Source organism: Dendroctonus ponderosae, unplaced genomic scaffold (genome assembly GCF_020466585.1).
Source record: "Dendroctonus ponderosae isolate FM_Combo_2020 unplaced genomic scaffold, Dpon_F_20191213v2 Dpon_F_20191213_6, whole genome shotgun sequence".
Classification (NCBI taxonomy): Eukaryota; Metazoa; Arthropoda; class Insecta; order Coleoptera; family Curculionidae; genus Dendroctonus; species Dendroctonus ponderosae.
In genome coordinates this window covers 7,714,958-7,730,268 of record NW_026018814.1, presented here as the reverse complement: position 1 = coordinate 7,730,268, position 15,311 = coordinate 7,714,958, and the positions used below count along the sequence as shown (strand labels likewise).

The 15,311-nt window shown below is 35.4% G+C and overlaps 2 protein-coding genes across 6 annotated transcripts in view; one reads left to right on the top strand and one right to left on the bottom strand.

The window, feature by feature from the left end:
- Positions 1-15,311, top strand: part of LOC109540469 — an 82,657-nt gene that overhangs the window by 31,094 nt on the left and 36,252 nt on the right. For all 4 annotated transcript variants that reach the window (XR_007281719.1, XM_048667353.1, XM_048667352.1 and 1 more), the window contains exon 13: positions 1,920-3,025. Coding sequence is in view for 3 of the 4 variants with exons in the window: in XM_048667353.1 (XP_048523310.1) it covers positions 1,920-3,025 (1,106 nt within the window). In the remaining variant the exon portion in view is untranslated. The remainder of the gene's footprint in view (positions 1-1,919; positions 3,026-15,311) is intronic.
- LOC109532755 (rhamnogalacturonate lyase) lies at positions 6,882-14,713 on the bottom strand. 2 transcript variants are annotated; one of them, XM_048667356.1, is made up of 6 exons: positions 14,280-14,713; positions 9,076-9,351; positions 8,755-9,019; positions 8,426-8,697; positions 7,523-7,726; positions 6,882-7,471 (listed from the first exon to the last, which is right to left on the bottom strand). In XM_048667356.1, exons 1-6 carry the CDS (start codon positions 14,647-14,649, stop codon positions 7,146-7,148), a joined length of 1,713 nt encoding a protein of 570 aa, XP_048523313.1. In that variant the 5' UTR covers positions 14,650-14,713; the 3' UTR covers positions 6,882-7,145. The 2 variants fall into 2 exon arrangements, with proteins under 2 accessions (XP_048523313.1, XP_048523314.1); XM_048667357.1 differs by lacking the exons at positions 6,882-7,471; positions 7,523-7,726 and adding an exon at positions 7,780-8,308 and having other exon boundaries at positions 14,280-14,711.

Below are 15,311 nucleotides of genomic sequence, written 5' to 3'. Positions count from 1 at the left end.
TTGCAGAGAACAAGAAAGGTGTAGCCTTGTTCAAGATAAATAGATAGTTTTTAATATGTTAAGAGAGTTAACTTTTAACATTTTTAGAAAAATCTGGTTTTTATTTTAGACCAAAAGTTTTAGCTTTTATATAACGAGAAGAGAATGAATGTATCGACATACATATCAACTAAACAAAAAAAAACGAAATTCAGCGTTAAATCTAGCAAAAGTATAGACAAACAATAGTCTTACCAAACATCTGGAATTATATCGCATTAAGAATTGTGTAAAAGTGAAAAAATTGACTGAATCTAGCCAAAAATTGAAAATTTCACTATAAAATACACACACATTACTTTAAGTTAATTAAAAATTGCAATGTACAAGGTGATTTAAAGTAACCTTCCGCAACTTTAGGGGGTGCTTACTTGAGGTGTCCTTAAGGACACTGTTTGTATGGTTATTTTTAGTTTTTTGCTAAAAACATTTTTAAATTTATCCGAAACCGCTTGACAAATTTTAAGAAAGTTGTGTGCATCAATAGCTATCGAGTGAATGAAATATATTTTTTGTCCACTTCACACTGACCTGACATTCGATATTGTTGTGGGTATAAATTGCACGTTTCTGATTTGCCAAAAAAATAATTTTCCCGTTCCTTGCTCGTTCTAAACAAAAAAGATCTCCTGAGTTTTCTTCACGCAAAGCATCATTTTCGAGGAAAAATTATAAACTTGTATTAATGCTCGTCTTGGTATTCTCTGATTCGAAAATATTGCGTAAAATTGCGTTTTGGATGAAAACAGTATCTTAATTATACATCTTGTTTCAATTTCATAAAATCAACCAAACTGTGGCAGTTCTGAAATGCTGTTCAAATAAAAATGAGAATAAAAATCTTAGAATTGTCTGATTCGAAAATATTGCATACATTTGCAAAATGAGATTCTTAAACCGAATTTTTCCAAATCGCTTATACAAGAGTTTATTTCAAAACATTTTGCATGAAGACAATATCCTAAAAGTATTCGCTTTTGAGGAATATTTCATAAAACTGTATGTTTTATAAGAGATAATTAGAACCAAACTGTGACATTTCTGAAATGCTGTTCAGACAAAAATGAAAATATTAATCTTGAAATTCCCTGATTCGAAGATATTGAATAAAATAACAAATTTAGATTCCTAAACCGGAATCTTCAAAACGTTTAACATGAAGAAAATATCTTTAAAAAATACACATTTTCAAGGAACATTTTATAAAATTATTAACTACCGTTTATAAAATGTTTACAGTTCTTAAGTTTTCTTCTGGATTCGATTTCGTTTGCATATTTTAATATTCTTTATAGAATCATTGATAATAGAATTTTTTAATTCGAGTTTCGAGAATCTTATTCTATTGTCAGAAAAGGAAATTAGAAGCAAACTGTGAAAGAGAACAGTCTTAAAAAGTTGTCCAAATGCTCTTTTAATTAAATGCGACAAGCAGAGAAAAGCTGTCTTGTTAAAAATGTGTAATTTTTCGCTTAAAATGTTTCTGGACAAGAAAACGACCTACTCCAAAGGAAATTCTATAAAGATGGAATTCTCCCTCTAAGCTGTGATGTTTACTTAATACTTGTAATAATTGTGTTGTTTAACCGTTTTTTTATATTTAATCACATCATTTTGGTAAAATTTAATTCTGCCACAAAACCATTTGACAAATTCCAAAAGACGACTTATTAGCAATAGATTTTCAGGTTGTTTGTAAGGGTTTTCGCAGATAATGTTTCACATGTTACCAATAGGATTGCAACAGCATAAAAATAATGTTGTACCATCAAGACTTTGAATAAAGTGAGACTGAGCCAACATGTTGTAAATATCCACTTCCAAGATCCTTACCATTTTTGGCTAAAACTATGCAAATAAAAACGTGCTGTTGTTTGCAGGAAACTGAAGAAGATCAGACCTGTCTCGAGGACTTCCAAGAATGCATCGAAGAATTCCAGGAAGATCTGGTGAGCGTGCCGATTTTCATCGAAGATGAACACTCGTTCAACCATTCGCCGTGTACATCGCAAGTGGAGGATTTCGGGCAAAAAAACTTCCATCGTCACAACCACGTTTCGAACGCAGACATTTTAGAAAATAACTATCTGAATATCAAAGAGTTAGCTAGGGATAGTATCGGTGACAGTGATATCGATATTAGTTTCAAAAGTACGAACGATAACTGTTTGGACCACAGCGGAAGAAATGGCGGTTGTGATAATATTCAATTGATAATGAAGAGTCAGAAACGGACGTGTTTTGAGAAAACCGACAGCTTGACGCAGAGCGAAAAACCCTCGTTGTCCGACAAGGATGACTATGAAACGTGCATGAGCGACTCCTTGTCGGAGAACAATACCAAAGTGGAAAAACCTCAAGTACAAATCCTCGACGATAACGTCAACGTTGAAACTTTCTTCGGAATGGACGATACAACCCCCACAAATTCTAAAGTAGATTTAAGCAACTCTAGTCACTTTTATACTACCAGCTTCTTTAAAACCAGTGCCACGAATCAAGTGCCAAGTTCATCCGAACCATGTTTGCCTACGGAACCCTTTCCCAACTCCAAATCCATTTGCCTTGAAACGAAACTGGACGATTTGAAGTCGTATGATAATCAGGACGTTTGTGAAGGCGACGAGTTTTTTCTAGTCCAATACCCTTCGGAACCATCGAAACAAGTGGTGTGTAAAAGTGTCAGTGTGCCCAACGTTCAAGACAATTCCGATCTTTCCGCCAATAGCAAACTTACCTATAAACTTCGCGAGTATTACAATGACTATGAAAATTGTCTGGATGCGTACAAGGAAGCAACGATTTTCGAGAAAATCAGCTGGGAAATGAGCGATTCGCAGATTTTCAACGAGATTTTTTTACCGTTCAAAAGCCGATCAGCACCCAATGTTATGGACAGGTCTTTTGTTACACTCACTTATGATCCTGGACCTGATTCGGGTCGAAGAAAATCTGCTTTCGTTGCAGGCTATCCGATTAATGAATGGTAAGTTTTGCATTTTATTTAGACAAATTTCCTTACAAACTAACTCATCAAGGTATGATGAATTTGGGAATTTTGTGAAATTGAATGTTGAATATTGTCTTATTATATGCTTTGGCATGCATCCAAAAGTTTGTTAAAATTGTTAAAAATTAAATTGGCCAATTGGCACTTCATATAGAGTTTATACAAAAAGTTAAATATGATAGCGAAGCAACTTAATTTTCTCGCTGGTAAAAGTAAAGCGGCATTGGTGAAAAGGTGATTATTTCTTTAAAAAAATTGATATTATGTCATCTTCATTTAATTGTAAAGAAACTTTCAACTCTTGGACTTTGATGTTACCATAAGTGGAAAGTGTTTCGATTCAGTCGGCCTGGTTTTTGAGGTGGTTTTTTTCACGTTGGAGTTTAGTATTTATTTCGTTTTTTCCTTGCGAAGTGAGAAAATGAAATTTGCTTTCATTTTATATTTTTGATTTTTCAATCATCTTCACGATGATCTTTATCAATTTTTCAAAATTGCTTTTCAATTGCAATGCAAATTCAAGAATATTTGAAAACCGCACGCGGTCGCAGTTCGGAGTTTGAGCGTTATTTCTTCAGAAAGAAGTTAATTTTGAGAGTAACTTCTGTATGTATTTTGTTGAGAAGAACCTGTTTAGTATAGAAATTTCCATTTTCATGTTATGACTATAACATTGGCTGTTTTCAAAATTTCTTAAATTTTACGATGGAATTTTGTGTTTGTCTAGGCAGGCCTCAGATTGGCACTTACTTTCTCAGAAACCAGTAAAGTTCGATATTCACTTTCGGGCGTATTTTGTGGGGAAACGTGCGTTCTAGATGTGAAAAAAAAGTTTTGATATTGACATCTTCAAGCTATTTTCAAGATTTTTTGAATTTGCGACATTTTGTGATCGTTTATGCACGCCTAAGTTTGTCAATCATTTTCTCTGAAGCCAGTAAAGTTGCACATTCACTTTCCCCGCTGAATTGTATAGAGCAAAGTGCGTTCTATATGGGGAGAAAAAGTTTTGATTTGGATTTATCATCAGGTTATTTCTAAGGTTCTGCGGTTCAAAGTTTGCTATTTATTTTCTGAATATCCAGAAAAGTTGAGGAATCATCTTTTCATACATTTCATAGGGCGAGGTTTTTTCTATGAATTGGAAACGTTTCAAATTTGACTCATTAATTGTATTTATTTCAATGCGTCCTTGGTTTCTCCATATGTTGATTTTCCAAGATAATTCTAACGTGGTTCGACTTTTCTCAAATCGGAAGTATTCTTGTCGATAAGAAACAACAAGTACTGAAATTGCCCAGTCTCAAAACTACCTAATTGGTTTTAGTGACCGCATATTTTGTTCCCGACATTTACTGGAACTTTTCAAGTGATCTCATTATTTCGTCCTAAATAGAAATAACTAATGGGATTAGTTTGCCAGTCCGTTTGTAAGGATTCAGTTTCACTCTATTTAATGTGTTTTTGCAAATTAAAATACAGGAATTCGTGCCATTTTCATAGGAAAGATTGGGTTACTTTTTCGAGTAGGGAATGCGGTTTATATTTCAGGTCACGACTCTAGGGATTATTTTTTTTATTACTGTTTCTCGGCGACTGCTAAGCTTTGCCTGGCTTCATTTAGGACAATATTCAAAAAATACATTTACTGAAAGATAATGAGAAACAGACGCTTTTCACGCGCATTTTTAACCATCAGCCGTGTTTTGCTCGGGAGTGTCAGTCGATTTAATCAAGATTATTATGGATTAGAAGCTTCCACTTTCCAGAGCGTTTCTATGGGAAGTTTCGTCGCTTCTTAACGCAAATTGCGCCATCCGTAACGCTTTGGTTCCCCAAATCGTTGATTTCTATTAAGCTCCATGAACCTATTTTGACTAGAATTTTTTGTTTCTAAAGGTTCAGTATTTTTTCATTTTTTTTTTTAGTTTTTGATATTACAGTTTACTAGTTGAATTTGACCATGGAAATGGTCGATTAAAAAAAAACGGATGTCTCAAAGTGCCTCACATTCTAGTTCATTTTTATCTCAAGGAAGCGAATAATGCGACGAACTCACTAAAAAACACGCTAGAAGCTTCTGATGCGAAATAATCGACATTTTTTATTCGCTTTAAGCAGTTTTGAGCTGTCAAGATATTTAACCGACGACATCTTTCGTATTACAGTTTAAAAAACTTTATATACCTATGCACATTGGGGCAGCTTCTTCAAACGAAAAAAATCCACTGATCTCAAAAAAATTGAATGCAAAATCTTGATTTTTGTACGAAAAAGTGATCTGAAGAAAAGGTCGCTTTTTTAGAAAAAAACAAATCTTTCAAAATCCCTCGAATTCTAGTTAATTTTCACATCAAGGGAGCGAAGAATGCAACGAACTCATTCAAAAACGCAATGGAAGTTTCTGATGCGAAATAATCGACATTTTTTATTTGTTTTAAGCAATTTTTGGAACGATTTTTAACCGACGATGTTTTTCTTATCATAGACGCAAACGCTTTATATATACATATTGGGCAGCTTCTTGAGCTGGAAAAAATCCATTGCGTTCAAAAGAATTGCATGTAAAATTTTGCTTTTGGGACGAAAATTTAATAAGAGGTGGAAATCGATTTTTCGAAAAAAAGAACAAATTGCTCCAAATACCTCAAATTCTAGTTCATTTCAATCGCAAGGACGCAAATAATGCAACGAACTTATTGAAGAACACACTAGAAGTTTCTGATGCGAAATAATCGAAATTTTTTTATTCGTTTTAAGCAATTTTGGTCACGATTTTTAACCGACGACCATTTCCTTATTATAGATTAAAACACTTTATATATGCATATTGGGCAACTTCTTTAGCCGGAAAAAAATCCATTGCGTTCAAAAGAATTGCATGTGAAATTTTGCTTTTGGGTCGAAAATTTAATAAGGTGGAAATCCATTTTTCCAAAAAAAGAACAAATTGCTCGAAATGCCTCAAATTCTAATTCATTTCGATCGCGAGAAAGCGAATAATGCAACGAATTCATTGAAAAATGCACTAGAAATTTCTGATGCGAAATAATCGACATTCTTTATTTGTTTTAAGCAATTTTTGTCACGACTTTTAACCGACGATATTTTTCTTATTATAGATTCAAACCCTTTATATATGCATATTGGGAGGAATCTTAACGCGGAAAAAAATCATTGAGCTCAAAAAAATTGCATGTAAAATTTTTATTTTTGTCCGAAAATTTCATAAGGGGTGTAAATCTTTTTTTTTTAGAACAAATCTCTCCAAATGCCTCAAATTATAGTTCAGTTTGAACTCAGAGATGCAAATAAGCAAAGAAATTCTTTGGTTTTTATGTATGAATGGTGTTTTTGTAATTCTTGTATTTATTTAAATCGCTGTAACTTCTAAACGACTGTTTCGATTTTGGCAACTTTAAGCCTTTTGGAGGAGAAATGTTAGTGTGTTTCACTATCGTATACAGTAAATCTCGACATGATAACTTTGAAACAGTAAAAAAACAATTTTTTTAAGTAAATTTTATTTACTTTTCACCTGTTATGCCAGAATTATACAGTCCAATTTAAATTTTTGAGCTTAAACCAAAATATTGTTATTGGCACGAAGTGCACCCTCTGGAAAAGCAGTTAGACATGTTGCGGTTGTACTTGAAACGACAGTGAAAAGTACTTATACTTCACTTCCAACCAAGCAAAAAATTACCCAAATCGAATGTTTGGCTTAAAAGGTACGGCATTTTAAATATAATATATAATAACTTTGCCCACTCTTATCAATCCAGGTATACCGACCTACCTTCATCAAGTACAGTTTAAGTTGGAAATTTCCGCAGAAATTGTTCGCTTGTGGTAAAATATGGCACATGAAAGTTAATTTCATGATTGATTCCTTTAAGGTGAGGTGACTCAGAAAACATTCATTAATTCATAAAGAATATGACGTTTGCAGTGAGTAGTTTGCTGAACCCTTCCTGATCACTTCGGATGCAACATTAACTATATAATTGAAACACTATAAACTGAAACTTCACTCGGATTTTTTTCAAAGATCAATATTTCTTCAAAGTCGTGATTGCCAAAATTTTCAAATAAACTAGGCTGCCTCCCTGGCTAAACTGATGGCATCATACATAATAGATCCGCGCGTAACCCTTAAAGACAGCACGTTTTCTCCATCAATCACCGTTTCAGCAGGCACAGTAATTTTTTCCCAGAAGAAATTTCCACTTTGCAGCGCGTCCCTGTAGACGGCTTTATCATTGTCGAACTCAAAGTCAGCGAGAGCAACGTCGTTCACTTCAACCTGCAGATGGGCGGTTGTTACGTTGAAAATCAAAGAACCCGTAGCAGCAGCAATGGCCAATCGCAAAATTCTGCCCTGATTGTCCGGCTGGTCCTCATAAACCACTTGCCACACTCCTGAGGACAATAATAAGTGCCTGGCCATTTGGCAGGTTTATTGGAATTTACCTTCACTTTGCGAGTAGTACCATTCCCGGGAATGGTTGCTTTGTCCGACGACAAATTGCAGTTTTTTTGGCGTAACCAGATGCCAGTAAAAGTTGCGCAGCTCATGGCTGTACCGAAACCCATCGCTTTTACGGTCGGTTTCTCCTATCGCCCAAATAATTCCCGTCGGTTCTGGCAGCTCCAAGTCACCTACGTCGCGCAAACCTGTTTTGAAAACAATTCCATTTTCAGCCAGTCACACGTGAACCGAACAAAAATCCACTTATATCTAGCTTTATTCATCTACAGCCAAGGAAATAGCGTCGTACATAATCAATCCGCGTAAAAGTTCAAAAGAAATCGTATTTGATCCGTCGGCGAGATAATTGGCCGGGATCGCGATAACTTCGGAATGGAAGTTGCCGTTCTGGAGCGCATCTCTGTAAATAGTTGCGTCGTTGTCATACGCAAAGTGGCCGATGTCGTTTCCATTTATGGCCACAGTAACTGAAGCTGATCTGCTGGCAGCTGCAAACGCCACCCTCAGGATGCGACCGTAGCCGTTTCTCTCATCCTCATAAGTCACTTTCCAGATTCCGGGAGTCTTGGTTTGCGCATAGTACCAATCATTGCCAATATCACTCTTTCCGATTTCGAATGTTAAGTTGGCTGGAGGAAGCAAATGCCAGTAATAGTTACGCAACTCGTCGCTCCAATGGTAACTATCAGAGCGCCGGCTGGTTTCGCCTATAGCCCAGATTATGTTTGCTGGTTCTGGTAGATCTAGATCTCCAATATTATGAGTGCCTAGGTAAAGAGTGGGTGAATAGCTTTGGCGTCCATTGAATCAGTGGAAATCGCGCTATGTCTGTTAAAAGCTACACCAACATGTAAAAAGCGAAATTTACACTGCACATTTCCTACCTCCAGCTTCAACCGTGATGCTCTTTCTCGCTAAGTTTTCGCTTCCATGCCCAGCCAATGGATAGGCTACGACATCATAGGAGCCCGGACGGATATTTTCAATGGCGAAAGTGCCATCTTCGTTAGTTTCCGCGTGGAACAAATAGCCCAGATTCTGCAGGTCGAACTGCTGCTCAACCGCGTCGTAAACGACTACCATGGCTTTTGTTTGGCCAGTTACTCTTCCTGACACAGATCCGCGGGACAAGGGGTACTCCTCATCCTCCACCCAGCTGAAGGAAGGAATTTTAAACTGCGCCCCTCAAAAATTTCACGCTTTGATCGACTACCTGTAAGGCCATTGCGATTGCTCGATTAGAGCCTGATTGGCCGCATCCGCTAGAACTTCCTCTTCAGACCCAGTATTGATGTAAACTAGGTAAGGCCCAAAGAATTTGGACCAGCCTGGCGGCACCAGGAGGTTGGGAGTACCAAAATGCGTACTATGGAAATAGTTGAGCATTAAAGAGTCTTGATGAACCAGCAGTTCCTGCTTCAAAGGCCCAGCTGAGTGGTACTCGCGACTCGCCGACACGATCCACCCTCCAAAGCCACCTGGAGGTAAATGAGCGTAGAAATCCCCTGTTAGGGTGATTGTTTCTAGTTGCTACCTCCATAAACTCCAAACCAAGGTGTCTCTCGGATGTAGCCACATAAATCGTATTTGGACCAATACGTGCCATCAGCTAGTTGCCAAGTGGTGTCTTGGATTAGGGGCCTGCCGCTCACATCAGGAGTGGCTTCGCTTCGAATTATATTGCTAACTTTTGGCATGAGGGCATGGTCGAAGCGGTGAACTGTTCGGAATTCGGCAAAATCCACCGTTAGATCAGTGGGGTTGGACAGTTTGATGTACTGGTAGATGCCACTTAGAGCAGGGAACACCACTGGAAGAAATCGACTTTGTCACGTTTGCTAATGTGAACTCCTAGATGTTTGTGATTGGTTTTGGGTTTTTTTGATGGATTTATATTTGGGAAGTTTGATGGATGATTTGCAAAGTATTTTTAGACCACGTTCTTGTTAATCTTGGTATATTTTTCTTAGTGATTTGATTGCAAAAATTGGCATGCTCTAATTGGTTCCGCACGTTACACGAGTTTTTCTTATTATAGACGCAAACGCTTTATATATACATATTCGGCAGCTTCTTGAGCCGGAAAAAATCCATTGCGTTTAAAAGAATTGCATGTGAAATTTTGCTTTTGGGTCGAAAATTTAATAATCGATTTTTCCAAAAAAGGAGCAAATTGCTCCAAATACCTCAAATTCTAGTTCATTTCAATCGCACGAAAGCGAACAATGCAACAAACTTATTCAAAAACTCACTAGAAGTTTCTGATGCGAAATAATCGACATTTTTTATTCATTTTAAGCGATTTTTATCACGATTTTTAACCGACGATATTTTTTTTATTATAGATTAAAACACTTTATATAGGCATATTGGGCAGCTTCTTAAGCCGGGAAAAATCCATTGCGCTCAAAAAAATTGCATGTGAAATTTTGCTTTTTGGTCGAAAATTTAGTAAGAGGTGGAAATCAATTTTTCCAGAAAAGAACAAATTGCTCCAAATGCCTCAAATTCTAGTTCATTTCGATCGCGAGAAACCGAATAATAATGCAACGAATTCATTGAAAAATGCACTAGAAGTTTCTGATGCGAAATAATCGACATTTTTTATTCGTCTTAAGCAATTTTTGTCACGACTTTTAACCGACGATATTTTCCTTATTATAGATTCAAACCCTTTATATATGCATATTCGGAGGAATCTTGACGCGAAAAAATTCATTGAGCTCAAAAAAATTGCATGTAATCCACCGTTAGATCCGTGTCCAAAATCCACCGTTAGATCAGTGGGGTTGGACAGTTTGATGTACTGTAACACCACTGGAAGAAACCGACTTTGTCACGTTTGCTAATGTGAACTCCTAGATGTTTGTGATTGGTTTCGGGTTTTTTTGACGGATTTACATTTGGAAAGTTTGATAGATGATTGCAATGTATTTTTAGACCACGTTCTTGTTAATCTTGGTATATTTTTCTTAGTGATTTGATTGCAAAAATTGGCTTGCTCTAATTGGTTCCGTACGTTACACCGTTACACGAGGACCAGTGATTGTTTCCATTGCTTCTTTTTTGTTCTTGATGTAGCAAGACGCACTTCTTCAGAAGGCTGAGTGTAATCGAATTGATAATCGGAAAAGTTAACAGCCGCTAACTTTCTTATTAGAGACACCAACAATTTATGAAAACCGCATATTGGGAGCTGCTTCAGTTCAAAAAATCCATTGAATTTTGGCCCTTTTATGATGAAATTTTGATTTTTGGCTCAAACGAAAAGAAGTCGATTAAAAAAAATCGCCCGAAATGCCATTGAAAAACTAGCTAAAAAACTTCATATTTAACATAGTCGACATTTTGGATCCGTTTTAAGCTGTTTTTGAGCAGTTTAGTTATTATAGACACAATAAATGTATATATGCATAATGGCATAAGCTCCGTAAAAATCAAAAAGTTTCTTTTTAAGTCCAAAAAATCCACTGAGCTAAAAAAACTACATGTCAAATTTTTATTTTTGACCAAAAATTTCAAAAGTTCGACTTTTTCCAAAAAAACTATAGCAAAATGCTCCGAATTCTAGTTGATTTTCATCTCAAAAAAGCAAATAATGCAGCAAACTGATTGACAAACGCGGTTCAAATATTCAGATCCGAAATAATCGACATTTTTTATCCGTTTTAAGCAATTCTTGTGCGGCCACGATCTTTAATAGACGATATTATAAACCCAAGTACTTTATATTGCTTCTTGAGTGACAAAAAATTCACGGAGCTCAAAAAAATTGCATGTAAAATTTGTATTTTTGTCCGAAATTTTCAAAAGTTCAACTTTTTCAAAAAACATTTTTGTCAAAACATCCCGAATTCTAGTTGACTTTCATATCAAAGGGAGCAAGACAAACTAATTGAAAATCACGGTTGAATATTCAGATCCGAAACAATCGAAATTTTTATCCGTTTACAGTTTTTGTACTCCCTCGATGTTAACAGACGATATATATTTCTTATTATAGACCCAAACACTTTATATATACTATTTGAGCAATACAGTATGGATTTTGGGCGAGCTTTTTGAGACGGAAAATATCTACTAAGCTCAAAAAAATTGCATGTAAAATTTTAATATTTGGTCGAAAATTTCACAAGGAATGGAGGTCAGAAACATTTAAAACAGAAGTAAAAAACACGCTAGAAGATTCTCATTTGAAATAATCGAGAGTTTTGATCCGTTTTTGAGCCGTCACGATTTTTAGCCGATTATATATTCCTTATTATAGACTCAACCACTCTATGTGTGCATATTGGGTCAAAAGCTATGCATTGAGCTGTAAATTTCCATTTGGAAAAATTATGTCTTTTGACCATACATGAAATTTGGCGAAAAACAAAATACAACGGAAAATTCCATATCTTTTCAATGTTCTCAGCAGAGCAAACCCATTTCCGACAGTCAATTTCTCTCAGTTCTAGAGCTTCATTTAGAGTGACTTAATAGTAAGTAAAATTAGAGAAAATTAAATTTAAGAAGTGAACAGCATACATTATCGCTAATTAAAAGTATTGTCCTTGTATTTATCTGAGAAGTTTTGGAATTATATATGAAATTCTCTGTTATACAAACTTTTGTTTAAATTCTGAAGATATAAAACCCTGCGTAGGAAACTTTAAACAAAATGCTCACTTCTACTTGATCGCAATATGTTAAATAATTTATTGTCATGCTGATGCTTCATAGAATGCTCATAATATTCAATGGTATTTCATAATCAGTAATCCGTGGCAATTGAGAATTTCCAGGATACTTTTGACGAACGTAGACAAATCGCAGTCACTTATCAGCTGCTCATAAAGTTTTCGATTCAATTTCCTACTTGATTGAAGTAAAGTTTTCCTAATTCATGCACTGTTCTCATGTTTCCAGGAAATATTGCCTGAACAATAATAAAAACTGCAGTACTTGAATCAACGAACTTAATAGTCTGATTTGGGGTCGTTTCAATGATCCATTAAAATATTAAAAGAACATAACAAAAGTTGAAAATATTAATTTTTCAAAGACAGCAATATTAGGAATGATGATGTGAAATTCGAGAGGGTTTCATCATACGCCTTTGTCCTGGGAGTCCATCATTCAAATAAAAACTGAATGAATTGTCTTTGATATATTTTTTTGCAATTGCATTTTCCAAATCTGCTGTATGCAAACTTGTTCAGAATGAGCAAATTTGCACAATAAGGGCATAAATAGCGACTCAATGTTCCAAGATTTTTTATTTTTTTTTGCATTTCAGTTTACATTATAAACATTTTACTGAATTTCATAAAATGGCATAAAAAGCTTCATAAAAAGATTGAACCGCTGTTCTGTGCCTTGGCACCTAAGAATATTAATGTATATCTATATAATAACATAATGTATATATATGTTTATTCTATATCCGAACCGAAGTTCTTAATTTGCAAGAATTTCAATAATATCGCTATTCAGCAAAGCAAAACACTTTTACCCAAGATGCGTAAACAAAACCCTTAAAGTTGCCTAAGGAACTTTATACTCTAGATATGCAACATTAATCAAACTTTGGTGACAATTCAGAAATTCGAAAGCTTTTATAAAAAAAACCCAAGTTTACTAAATTGCGTATATTCGATCTGGATTGAGCACTTTCACGTTTCAAAGAAAGCACTTTAATAGCTGAACTTTCAGATGCCACGCTTTATTCGAAAATTTTGTTTATATTCATTGTTCTTTAAGCATTCTATGAATACACGATTAGAAAATTTATTTTATTCCCACTTAGCTTTGAGTGTTTGTAAGATATTTTGTTTACAATTGATTGCAAGTAGCACTTTACTATAAGTAGGTATTAGTTACCTCATAATTGTTTGTCTCTTCAAGTGTTTCAAACCTCTGAGCTGCAATTGTTGTAATCTTTGAATAAAAATATGCCAACAAAATCACATGATGAGCCCCTTTCAAGCGGCTAACAAAAAAATCCAGCTTAAATATTTCAAGAAAATGTCGATGGGGTAGCAATAAATTTCTCCCGGAAATCCAGCAGCGACTATCATACTAAAACTGACTACAGGAAATTAGAACCGGCAAAACATTGAAAAATTGCGGATTCAAAGAAAATAATACATTTTATGAGATTGATTTTGGAATGCACTTTCTTTGAACTATTGTATTAGTACGTTTATATATAATGGTCTAAAAAGCTTTGGTAACCGATCCATATCCATATAGAAGTTGATTGATTCATTCAAAAATATGATTCATTTCATGCAGTAAATCATTAATGTGCATTTATTTGAATGTTTGTTTTATTTCAGCCGTTATTATTGGGCAATGACAACAGAATATACCTTATCCAATTGTGCGCACACACAATTTTCGAAATTTTAATGCTTTTTTGTTGCTTTCCTCTTTATTGAAAACAAATACTTCCTTTTCCTTTTGCCTCCCCAATATGAACAATATAATGCCCTGAAGCCCAGGAGCTGAAAACTTGGGTTTCGCTTCCCTACCAATTAAACATTAAAACCAATTTCTGTTTGTAGCTCACAAAAGGCATCGGCAAATACGAAACAAAACTGAAAACAATATTGAAAAGGACGCAGGCAAGCAAAGTGATTATATATATGAATCAGATCGGGGATCCAGATGAAAAATTTGGTGATTATTTGAATAGGAAGAAGAGATGCAACTAACAGACTCCCAAAGAGTCTGCCAAAGGCATTGACTCACCCATATGAAATTCGATGTACATCAGTTCCCTCTCATAATTTGCTTCTTGAACGAACCGGACGTGCGCCTGTTCGGGTGTATTTCTAACAATTTCCACTAATGATGGTGTGAAATAGGCCCTTTCTCCATTCCAGTCCAGATACCAAGTTTGCATGCCCTCGGCAATATTCTCCAGAATATTCACTCCGTTTTTATGCAACGACTTGGCGGTGGCATTAGAGTTGAAAGTTACGGTAAAAAGATTGTTTCCCAAAGTGACTTCATCAAACTCGTTGATTTCGACAAAAGCCCCATCGTTTTCCGCTTCAACAACGAACCCATTGGTCGTTGTGGATAACAGAGCGAGAAATAGGATCGAAAATGGACCCATTTTCGATATTCTGGTCTGCAGGTGCAAAAGAAAGTGAGGGACTGGAGTATTTATCTGTTAACGTATACTATATACGTTCCTGATAGCATTATCTTAATAAATCGCTTGAATTATAAAACAACAACAGTAGTTCTACAAGCACTACTTCAATTGAAATTTTGTTTTTATACTGATAAAACTATAGATATTCAACTTCGTCGCAAATATTGATTGAAAACTTTAGGTTTTCTGTGTTTTGCCAACATTCCTATACTGCCTTCTCTGTTAGGAGAAAGTTAACAGCGCAAATATTCCTCCCAGCTAATGTGAATTAACGTAATAATTTGGAGAGTTCCATATCGAAGTCGCTGAATATATGCAAAGTTCGACGGATTCGCCAACAAACAGAGACAACTCCGAATACTTAGAGGTTAATCTCGTTGTCGGTTTAATGAGATTAGAGATTTTAGTGTCGGCACTATTCCAGTGTTGCGAAAACCATGTAGAGTAGCGCGTTTCGAATCCTTTCCGCGCTCGGATATTAGCTCTAGTTCCGATATGCTAGTTTTAACCAGCTGATGTGAAATGCTTCGAAATTTATTTCGTACATCAAATCTGTGGATTCGGCACCATATTTTATTAACTCTGTAACTATTTGGTGGTGGATCCAGAAAGATGGGTGA